Source organism: Salmo salar, chromosome ssa18, assembly GCF_905237065.1.
Source record: "Salmo salar chromosome ssa18, Ssal_v3.1, whole genome shotgun sequence".
NCBI classification, from domain to species: Eukaryota; Metazoa; Chordata; class Actinopteri; order Salmoniformes; family Salmonidae; genus Salmo; species Salmo salar.
In genome coordinates, this window is record NC_059459.1 from 4,214,441 (window position 1) to 4,226,681 (window position 12,241).

Here is a 12,241-nt window from a genome sequence, read left to right on the forward strand (position 1 = left end):
TTTGTGAAGTGCACCAGTCCCTCCTGCAGCAAAGCACCCCACAACATGATGCTGCCACCCTGTGCTTCACGGGTGGGATGGTGTTCTTTGGCTTGCAAGCCTCCCCCTTTGTCCTCCAAACATAACGATGGCCATTAAGGCCAAACAGTTCTATTTTTGTTTCGTCAGACCAGAGGACATTTCTCCAAAAAGTACGATCTTTGTCCCCATGTGCAAACCATAGTCTGGCTTTTTTATGGCGGTTTTTGAGCAGTGGCTTCTTCCTTGCTGAGCGGTCTATCAGGTTATGTCGATATAGGACTTGTTTTACTGTGGATATAGATACTTTTGCACCTGTTTCCTCCGGCATCTTCACAAAGTCCTTTGCTGTTGTTCTGGGATTGATTTGCACTTTCACACCAAAATACATTAATCTCTAGAAGACAGAATGCGTCTCCTTCCTGAGCGGTATGACAGCTATGTGGTCCCATGGTGTTTATACTTGCGTACTATTGTTTGTACCGATAAACATGGTACCTTCAGGCGTTTGGAAATTGCTCCCAAGGATGAACCAGACTTGTGGAGGTCTACAATTTTTTTTCTGAGGTCTTGGCTGATTTCTTTAGATTTTCCCATGATGTCAAGCAAAGAGGCACTGAGTTTGAAGATAGGCCTTGAAATACATTCACAGGTACACCTCCAATTGCCTATCAGAAGCTTCTAAAGCCATGACATAATTTTCTGGAATTTTCCAAGCTGTTTAAAGGCACAGTCAACTTAGTGAATGTAAACTTCTGACCCACTGGAATTGTGATACAGTGAATTATAAGTGAAATAATCTGTCTGTAAACTATTGTTGGAAAAATTACTTGTGTCATGCACAAAGTAGATGTCCTAACCGGCTTACCAAAACTATAGTTTGTTAACAAGAAATTTGTGGAGTGGTTGAAAAACGAGTTTTAATGACTCCAACCTAAGTGTATGTAAACTTCAGACTTCAACTGTATGTGTGTGTGCGTCTTTTTGAGCAAATGTATTTGTGTATTTACCAGGTCATAATACTCCAGGATCATATAGTGGGGCTCAGCCTCCCTACACAGTCCCAGCAGTCGCACCACATTGCCGTGGCTCAGCTTGGAGAACATGTCGGCCTCACGGCGGAAATCCAGCTGTAGCTGCTCATCTCTGCTCTGCAGGCTCTTCACCAACACCACTGTCTCCTCCTCACCCTCCTCGATGCCCTTCGCCTTGGCCAGCAGCACCTCACCAAACTCACCCTTCCCTACACACAGACAGACGCAGGCAGGAAGACAGACGGACAGACAGGTAGGCACGCACACGCACAGGTCAGAGATTAGAGGGTCACTCAGATATGCCAACATTTTCTTCCAGGGTTAGGAGTAAATACAAACCTGGTAAATAGAGGTGAAATTAAGTAAGTGAATGAAAATGTGTTCACTCCAGTTACACAGCTGTTCGGCTCGTTGTCAATTAGACTCACTCCTCATACCCACGTGACCATCTTACCCAGTGTAGTGATGGTGTGTAGGTCTGCCCGGGGGAACTGAAGCTTTTCGTTGGCACTGCTATGGCGCTTCTCTGCTGCCGCCGTGGTGCCCATGCTGGTCAAAGCCACCTCTTCCTGGATCTCAGCGGTGGTGTGGCCATTCTGCTGTACAGCCCCTCCTGGTGGACATCAACCACATTACACAATGTGCATGTTTGAGATTGACTACATTGCAGTCGGACTGCACAGAATCATTGATGTACAAATCACTTTGCATCCAAAATAACTACACATTATGTGGTCAAGATAAGCGATTCTGCACCTCACCTTGGTCAAAATGATCCCCTGAAACACACCGAATGTTGTGTCATAAAATACCAAAATGTGATGGGAAATCCACAAGAAAATGTGCAGACAGTAATGTGGACAGATATTGCACAACACGATTCAAACATACTCCAGTTTGATGATTAGAAATATTTAATAACCATTTTATAATAATGGTAATATTTTGAAATCAGAGAGAAAAGTTCCCTGAGTCTGTAACCCCTACTTAGAGCACTTCAGTGCCAAACCTGAGATTTTTATTTTACCAGGTAAGTTGACTGAGAACACATTCTCATTTACAGCAACAACCTGGGGAATAGTTACAGGGGAGAGGAGATGAATGAGCCAATTTTAAACTGGGGATAATTAGGTGGCCATGACACTCACATTGGGAATTTAGCCAGGACACTGGGGTTAACACCCCTATTCTGACAATAAGTGCCATGGGATCTTTAGTGACCACAGAGAGTCAGGACACCCTTTTAACATCCCATCCAAAAGACAGCACCCTACATTTTAGTCAGACGCTCTTAACCAGAGCGACTTACAGTAGTGAATGCATACATTTCATACATTTTTTTTCTCCGTACTGGTCCCCCGTGGGAATCGAACCCACAACCCTGGCGTTGCAAACACCATGCTCTACCAACTGAGCCACACGGGACTTACACAGGGCAATGTCCCCAATCACTGCCGTAGGGAATTCAGATATTTTTTTTTAGATCAGAGGAAAGGGTGCCTCCTACTGGCCCTGCAAAACCACTTCTAGCAGCATCTGGTCTCCCATCCAGGGACTGACCAGGACCAACGCTGCTTAACTTCAGAAGCCAGCCAGCAGCGGGATGCAGAGTGGTATGCTGCCGGCCTTAGATTAGTGTCTGGTTGTGCAGATGAGAGGGAACAAATGGAGCCATTATATGTGGATTAACTTCACAAAGATAAGTATTTAGTTTGTAAGGAGAGCACCCCAGTTTTGCTTACTTAATCTTAAAGACTCTTACCAAATTATATAAAACAACTCAAAACCCAGGTATTTGACTATGGTGACTTTTGCACTTTCCTTGCAATGCTCTTGGCAGCCACAAGGTGGTAGCAAGTCAATTGGGTATGAGTGAGCACAAAATGTTCAACATGTACGGGCAGAGCATGATGTAGGTAGGAGCATTCAGACACACATCAGACTCATAAATAAATGTTTATTCCGTGACACACAAAGACACAACTACTTGCCAGACATGTAGCCTACACAAGATTATAGCAAACAGTGAATTTACTCAGAAACCCACCTGGAATTGACGCTTAGTCTGGAAAACCAGTCCCTAGGCAACAGTGAATAGGGTCTGGTTTCAACGAGGGACTCTTTTGGCATAGAGGACCTACGTCACTGCCTACGTTGACAAGTGAAGGGGGGGAAAAAAAATCGGGGAGTCTCCCAACAAATCAAGAGGCAGACATGCCAGAACGTCGTGATTCAAAACTTAAGTTTGCAAGCAAAAACCTTTGTAGTGGTTTTAGTTAAGGTATTGATGCAAACGAGCCACTTGTGAAACCCACTCACCCACCAAACCACCCCCACCCCTATCCCCCCAACTCACTGTTAAGACACTCCATCTCGGGCTCCTCTCCTTCCTGGCCCTTCTGCAGTCTCTTGGCGTTGCGTCTCTTCTTGCAGTAGAACATGAGGCCCAGCACCACGATGATGTAGGCCACGGCCGCCCCCACAGACAAACCTATAGTCTGAATCATTTTATAGGGTGCCTTCTCTTCATGGTCCACCAATGTCTGCACCGGTTTCTCTGCCAAAGACAGAGGAGAAAGGACATTATGGTTATTTATTTTATTGATCCAGGTAGGTTGATGAGAGCACATTCTCTTTGTTTATCAGAATGAGCTGTGTTAATTAAAGTTGAAGTGATAGTTCATCAGATGTTACTTTTATTTATCCATGTAGATTATTGAGAATACATTCACTTTAAAAATAACAGCCTGGTTTGCTGTGACGATGGAGTGAGTTGTGGTAGTTAATATTTGGGATTGAGACATATACACAACAGATGGTATTGAACATGGGTAGACATATCTCAGCTTGGTATGTTCTTCAATCTGGTACCCACTGCTTGAGAAAATAGTGTTGTGTGTCCATCCAAGTAATATTGAATACACATCATGTGGATCATTAACCCTTTACACTTGTGGGAATTGGCCTATATGAACAGGGTTAAATAAAAATGTTTCTTACAGAAGAAATATGAAATGCATAAGCATTGTAGCAATTGAAAGGGAACAAGTGTAAACATTTTTAGACCAAATTTAAGGACACAACATTTCACCTGACACAAGACTGAATCCAAACATTCCACTGTTGATTTTATGAGCATTTTACATTTACTGTACTTTTCGCTGCATTTGTTGATAACGTAATCTGAAAAGAATGTGGATACATTCAGTAACATGATAAGAATATTCCTGGAAAATATGGGGTAGGTGCAACATAATAAAAAATGTTAAGTGAGAGGACTAACTGGTGTCTCCAAGTGGCTACACACCTCTCCAAACTGTGCACAGTTGCTAAGTAATTCCAATGCACTTTTATGTCTCAAAGAAGAGTCTTCAACTATAAGGTGCTTTTTTGAGCTCTCCTACCTGTGCCGTTGAGGAACTAGAGCAAGCACACTTGTAGTTGTTTTGTTTGGAACACAGCCCTGCATCCCCGCCATCACACAAATACTGTTATTGTTTACGCAATCGAAAAAGTGTCCCATTATAAATAACAATCTGGGTCAGGTGGGCATCATTTGAAAGCTTGTTCTATTGTCAACAAGACCAGCTAAGTTATAAAATACCACCTTACAGTGATAGGCTTTTACAAGGCAATTCAGAGAAACAGATTGTAATTTTAGAGTGCGCATTGAAATGAGTCATAGGTGCATTCTGCTGCGAATAAAAAAACTATAGTAATTTACAGCATTTCTCTCACTCAGACAAAAAAAATAGTAAAACGTTTCCCAGTTAGTGGGAGGGATGGGGGCAACTTCTTGTCGCGTGCGGTGCTCAAGTTCAGAACGGCTGTCAGTCAAAACCCATACAGCTCTGTAAAGCGCAGAGCCTGAGCACTGACGTAATTTATAGCATGTTACTGTACAGCCACTGCGTTCCAATTTAGGTTCTTATCAGTGTCCAAATTCAAATTTCTATCCGTATACGGGTACAGTACGAGTGTAAAGGGCTACAGTTCCAAGCTTTCTTTTCTTGAATGTTTTTGTTAAGGAAACTGGCAAAGAAAAAAACATCCAAAGATTTCAGACTCACATCATCCATTTCTAACCAGAGCCTTAGAAACTGGAACAAAACGCTGAATGAATTCCTCTGTCCTACAATGAACTACTTCTGCAAACTAAATGGTCTGCCTCCTTTAACCCCTCACAGGGAGAGGTTGGAATAATACAAAACCCTGAACATCCTATTTTAAACTACAAGCCCAAGCACAAGGAGGAGCCACAGTGTATGTGAGAGAGGGTTGATTCAATCTAAGGTCTGTCCCTGTCACTTCACCAATGACTCTGGCGAGACAGGTTATTAGAATGCTCAGATGGCTGAGTGGTTAATTACAGTCCTCATCCAGTCCTCGTGATTGCTACACGCACGCACACACAGTAACATGATGGGGGTGGCATCCTTTTGTGTGTATGTGTGTGCATCTGTATGAGAGAGAGACTTACCCACTACGTAGAGCTGTGCCACACGGTCACTGATGCTGCAGCTGTTTCCGGCAATGCAGGTGTATTTGCCTGTGTCGTCCGTGGTGACATCTGTTATCACCAGAGAGCCATTGACCATTAACTGGAACCTGAGAAAGAGAGAGAGAGAGAGAGAGAGAGAGAGGGGGGGGGTAGAAAGAGAGAGAGTGAGAGAAAAAGAGTGATAGAGTTAGAGGGAGCGAGAGAAAGAGAGAGAGAAGAAATAAAGGAAGAAAGGAAGAAGGAAGAAAGTTTGTTGCTTCAGTGTCTTTTTTTGTCAGATGTTACTGTGGAATACTGAAGTATAATTACAAGCATTTCATAAGTGTTAAAGGCTTTTATTGACAATTACATGAAGTTGATGCAAAGAGTCAATATTTGCAGCCCATTCTTGCATAATCAATGCTTGGAGTTTGTCAGAATTGGTGTTGTTTTTTTGTCCACCCGCCTCTTGAGGATTGACCACAAGTTCTCAATGGGATTAAGGTCTGGGGAGTTTCCTGGCCATGGACACAAAATATCGATGTTTTGTTCCCCGAGTCACTTAGTTATCACTTTTGCCTTATGGCAAGATGCTCCATCATGCTGAAAAAGGCATTGTTCGTCACCAAACTGTTCCTGGATGGTTGAGAGAAGTTGCTCTCGGAGGATGTGTTGGTACCATTCTTTATTCATGGCTGTGTTCTTAGGCAAAGTTGTGAGTGAGCCCACTCTCTTGTCTGAGAAGCAACCCCACACATGAATGGTCTCAGGATGCTTTACTGTTGGCATGACACAGGACTGATGTTGGTGCTCACCTTGTCTTCTCTAGACAAGCTTTTTTTCCAAATGCCCCAAACAATCGGAAAGGGGATTCATCAGAGAAAATGACTTTACCCCAGTCCTCAGCAGTCCAATCCATGTACCTTTTGCAGAATATCAGTCTGTCTCTGATGCTTTTCCTGGAGAGAAGTGGCTTCTTTGCTGCCCTTCTTGACACCATCCTCCAAAATTCTTTGCCTCACTGTGCGTGCAGATGCACTCACACCGGCCTGCTGCCATTCCTGAGCAAGCTCTGTACTGGTGGTGCCCCGATCCCGCAGCTGAAACAACTTTAGGACACGGTCCTGGTGCTTGCTGGACTTTCTTGGGTGCCCTGAAGCCGCCTTCACAACAATTGAACCGCTCTCCTTGAAGTTCTTGGTGATCCGATAAATGGTTGATTTAGGTGCAATCTTACTGGCAGCAATATCCTTGCCTGTGAAGCCCTTTTTGTGCAAAGCAATGATGACGGCACGTGTTTCCTTGCAGGTAACCATGGATGACAGAGGAAGAACAATGATTCCAAGCACCACCCTCCTTTTGAAGCTTCCAGTCTGTTATTCGAACTCCATCAGCATGACAGAGTGATCTCCAGCCTTGTCCTCATCAACACTCACACCTGTGTTAATGAGAGAATCACTGACATGATGTCAGCTGGTCCTTTTGTGGCAGGGCTGAAATGCAGTGGAATAATTTTTCTGGGATTCAGTTCATTTGCATGGCAAAGAGGGACTTTGCAATTAATTGCAATTCATCTGATCACTCTTCATAACATTCTGGAGTATATGCAAATTGCCATCATACAAACTGAGGCAGCAGACTTTGTGAAAATTAATATTTGTGTCATTCTCAAAAATTTTGGCCACAACTGTACACAGCGTTGTATGAGATCTTCAGTTTCTTGGCAATTTCTTGCATGGAATAGCCTTCATTTCTCAGAGAAATAATAGACTTGACGAGTTTCAGAAGAAAGTTATTTGTTTCTGGCCATTTTGAGCCTATAATCGAACCCACAAATGCTGACGCTAAAGATACTCAACTAGTCTAAAGAAGGCCAGTTTTATTGCTTCTTTAAACAGCACAACAGTTTTCATCTATGCTAACATAATTGTAAAAGGGTTTTCTAATGATCAATTAGCATTTTAAAATGATAAACTTGGATTAGCTAACACAACGTGCCATTGGAACACTGGAGTGATGGTTGCTGATAATAGGCCTCTGTACGCCTATGTAGATATTTCATTAAAAATCTGCCGTTTCTAGCTACAATAGTCATTTACAACATTAACAATGTCTACACTGTATTTCTGATCAATTTGATGTTATTTTAATGGACAATTTTTTTGTTGCTTTTCTTTCAAAAACAAGGACACTTCTAAGTGACCCCAAACTTTTGAACGGTAGTGTATGTTATGTTACAACTTGTGTCAATACAACCCAGTGCTTTTTTTCTTCCACAGCACCACAAAGACAATGTTGTCGTGTGTGTGATATTATCGTCTCTGTGGGTAAAGCCTTACCTTCTCCTGCTGGTGTCCAGCACCTTATCCTTGACCATCCACTGGACGCGGGGCTCAGGGTCTGCTGTGGCCTGGCAGTGTAGGATGGCTGTGTGGCCCTGGTACACTGTGGTGTTCTCTGGCTCCAGCTTAAAGCGGATATACACTACACACACACACACCGCAGTTAATATACCACACTCCATCTCTAAACAAAGTTCAGGAAACTGATTTGCTATAGACTCACTGTGGTGACATTGTGGTAGAGCTGGGACAATAAACCGAAAATGATCGACACCGACCATACAGATTATCACAGGCATTTTGCTGATATCGTTCATTGCGATAAGTAGCCTATACTAGAGAAATGTTACATTTGAAATTAAATACTTTTGCTGATCTGGGTGATTATTAATGGGACAATTGATGGCTACAATCATCAAACTAGTTGTAGTAGTTTAAAGGATAATAAAAAAAAAACAGTGGTGCACATTAATGTTGTAAACTTATCGTTCTATTTATCGTTATCGCATCAATTCAGGCAATTTATAACAATATGAGATTTTTGTCCATATCGAACAGCTAGTTCTACATTGCGGTGGGTTTTCTTTGTGTCAACCACAAGTGTCTTCAACACCTAATGGAGTTCATTACATGGAAGCCAGATGGTCTTCTAACGCAAGGATTAATGAAATAGAAAAACACATCGACAATGGTCATTGGAAAGCTGATTATAAGCAGTGCATCAACTAAGAGAAGAGACAAACAGTAATCCCAAAGGATTGCCATTATGATGAGGACGGTAAGGAAAATTCAAACCTAAAACTAGTGTAAAAAACGCACACCAGTAGACGAATGTCCGTGACTTTTTTCATTTTTTATTGCAAGGTGCATGACTTAAATGTTTTTATTTTATTTTATTGAAGTCAAGGTCAGTCGTCAATTAGTTGCTCCAGCCAAAACCAGTTAAATAGCCATCACTAGCTGGCTAACGCAAGGATGAATGAAATAGACAAACACATCGACAATGGTGCAATCCTGCACCTTAGAGGCTGCTGCCCTATATACATAGACTTGGAATCACTGGCCACTTCAATAATGGAACACTAGTCACTTTAATAATGTTAAAAAAAAAAGTACATACTGCTTTACTCATCTCATATGTATATACTGTATTCTGTTGTACTGTATTTTAGTCAATGCCACTCCGACATTGCTCAATCTAATATTTATATATTTCTTAATTCCATTATTTTAATTTTAGATCTGTGTGTATTGTTGTGTATTGTAAGATACTACTGCACTGTTGGAGCTAGGAACAAAAGCATTACACCAGCAATAACCCACAATCTGCTAAATATGTGTATGTGACCAATAAAATTTGATTTTGATTTGAACCAGCACCTGGATCTCCTCTAGACACACTGCTGTGCACAGACTCTTTTGCTTTTGCAAAGGAAAATACAAAGTGAACTACAGTTAATCAAACACATACACACACACACACACACTCAAACGCACACACGCACAAAAACACACAGACACACACGCCTACCTGCCACAGTGAGGCTGACCATGGCTCTGATCTCCCCCTGTAGGCTGTTGGAGGCGATACAGGTGTAGTTTCCTGCGTCGCTGCGCGTCACTTTGGTGAAGTGGAGCTGGCTATTCCTCATCTCTACATGAGGAAGCAGCTCTCCACCATCTGTACGGGGCGACAGAGTGTGAGAGAGGAGCTCAATGGGGGCTGAGAAACGACAGTACTGTGATACCCTTTTCCCACTATCGTGCTGTCCCGATACATACTTGGTTGGATATGTTCCTTTAATATGGTCCTTTCCAGTGCAACTGTGGTGGATGTGTATCCAGGCCAGTGCAGTACAGCTTGACTCAGTAATGTGAAAAGGTTATGAGTGTAATGGATGTAGGCTTGGACGATATACCATCGTCTATCGACAATTATTGACAGCCATCGTCGATGGTGACGACTAATTGATGTGACAGACGATGGTTTAGCCTATTTGAACTATACTGGCGCTGCACAGTAAAAAACAGAGACTCGCAGAGCACAGCACACAAGTGACATTCCGACTAATCTATTCCTATTTGCTATAACCTATTTCAATAAATAAGTTATATAGCCTGCAGAATGCAAGAGAGGAATGTAGGCCAGACAGAGAGGAGAATTCCACCAAAGCAGCACAAAAATGTTCAGTCAGAAAATATTATTTCTCTCTCTCTCTGTCGGATTCATGGGCATTAGGCTATATCATAAACGTATATATTTAAAAAAAATAATGGACACTCCTTAACTTGTGTATATATCTGTTTTAAAAAAAGATATATATTCCTTTCTCTCTCCATTTGATAGGCTACGAATATGACGGAAGCTAACGCTTCATCGTTTTATGCATCCTAATCAAACAATGAATGTAACGGAGTTCCATCTCAAAAACATATTTGAAAAGGCAAGGTAGCCAGAGGACTAATAACGTGAGAGGGAAAATCCTTGCATGACAGGTTGAAAACCAAATGGCCAATTTCCTATGCTTCTTCTAGGCCTATAATACAAGTTAAAGTCATGAACAGTAAACTGACCTACAAAGGCAAAACACAGTAATTACATAACTTGTTTTACTGCAAAATCTGACTTCAAAGTATTTTTCTGTCTAGACAGACAGCAATTTCTGATACTCAAATGATATATTCTGATCAAGTGGATTGTTCTTGTGTCAGGAAACTAAATACCACATTAATTAGATAATATACCTGGCCATTCCGACAGATCAAAGACTTTTGACCAAATTCGTAGTTGCGCCGTTTTGCGTTTGTAGGGCAGAGTAGCTTATTTCCCAAATATTCTAGCCTACGAAGTTGTGGCTTTAACAAAGAACAAGAATGAAAGTCTATAGCCTAAGCCTAGGAATAGGCTGTTCTCAATCACAGCTTTATGAGAGATAGAACAAACAATAGCATTTTTATATTATTTTAGGAGGCAAATTAAGCAGTATTATCCAGTTCTGAAGACGGTAGACTGCTTCTGTGCAGCCAATAATGTAGGCCTATAACCAATAGGGGTGATAGCATTGTATTTCACAATGTTTTTTGGGGACATAATCACAATAGGACAAACCCTAAATGGATGAAGTAATCTCCTCTAACATAGGCAATGCAAATGACGGGAAAATATCATATGTAATCTTGTCTTCACATTTCATTCATCTGATTCTATCTACAATGCATTCCTTCTGTAATGATTCTGTATTCTAACATTATCCATAATCTGATGTTCGAAGAAGATTTTATTGTCTATTTTCACAGGACAGAGATTTGTATTTTTTATTTCTGTGACCTGTGACAATGGCTTTATCCCAACCCCTGGAAACACACATACACACACCCACGTAGAGGTTGGAACACAGGGCCAGGCTCAGCCCTGCGCCCCTGGAGCAGTTTAAGGGTTAAGTGCCTTTCTCAAGGACACAATGGCAGGAAATGGCATCTAGGATATTGCAGTCTAGCACTGAGTAGGACCACCCTGCACTCACCTGCTTTGGTCCATTTGATGGTGGGGGTCTCTCTGCCTGTGGCAGAACACTGGATGTTGACCTCCTTGTCCAGCTCCAGGCACTGAGATGGCTGGGGCGTAGGGGTGAACTTCAGTTTCTCTGGAACACACAGGTAAAAGGTCAAACACACCATTACCCACACAGCTAAGAGAGAGTAGCCTGGTCCCCGGTACACCCCATGGTACACTATACAAAGCTATTTACAGCATGTTCAGACACATTTAAGAACATGCAGATGCAAGCACACACGCTCATATGGCTGAATGAAGAATCACAAGGTTATCAGGATCTTAGATCACCAAAACAAAGACAAGGTAGACAAAGCAAGTCAGGAATTAGACAATCCATGTTAACAACTCTAGAACAGCAGCACCAGAGGAAAATCTAAGGTTAAACTTAATTAAACTGGCTGATCACATCACACACATGCTCTCTCCCATGCGCACACGCACGCACGCACGCACGCACGCACGCACGCACGCACACACACACGCACACACACACACACACACACACACACACACACACACACACACACACACACACACACACACACACACACCATGTAGTTCCAGCTCACCCAGTACATAGACTCTGGCATTTCCAGACAGCTTGCCTCCCTCTGTCCTGCTCACACAGCCATACATCTGACCATCATACACCTCCACATTATTGATGCGCAGAGTACCATTGGGGAACACTGTAAAGCGTGTGTCCTGATAAAGAAGAGAGGGAGAAGGGTAAGAGAATGGAGAGGAATGGCCTAGATACAGTATTTGTACGTGTGTGTGTGTGTGTGTGTGTGTGTGTGTGTGTGTGTAT

The 12,241-nt window shown here is 42.3% G+C and overlaps 1 protein-coding gene across 1 annotated transcript in view; it reads right to left on the reverse strand.

The window, feature by feature from the left end:
• The window catches only part of ptk7b (protein tyrosine kinase 7b), a 213,626-nt gene that overhangs the window by 9,954 nt on the left and 191,431 nt on the right, over window positions 1-12,241 (reverse strand). Inside the window, exons 9-16 of the mRNA XM_045700655.1 lie at window positions 12,000-12,135; window positions 11,399-11,518; window positions 9,406-9,555; window positions 7,872-8,016; window positions 5,533-5,660; window positions 3,409-3,609; window positions 1,507-1,665; window positions 1,029-1,261 (exon numbers count right to left, since the gene is read on the reverse strand). Of these exons, the coding sequence (XP_045556611.1) occupies window positions 1,029-1,261; window positions 1,507-1,665; window positions 3,409-3,609; window positions 5,533-5,660; window positions 7,872-8,016; window positions 9,406-9,555; window positions 11,399-11,518; window positions 12,000-12,135 (1,272 nt within the window). The remainder of the gene's footprint in view (window positions 1-1,028; window positions 1,262-1,506; window positions 1,666-3,408; window positions 3,610-5,532; window positions 5,661-7,871; window positions 8,017-9,405; window positions 9,556-11,398; window positions 11,519-11,999; window positions 12,136-12,241) is intronic.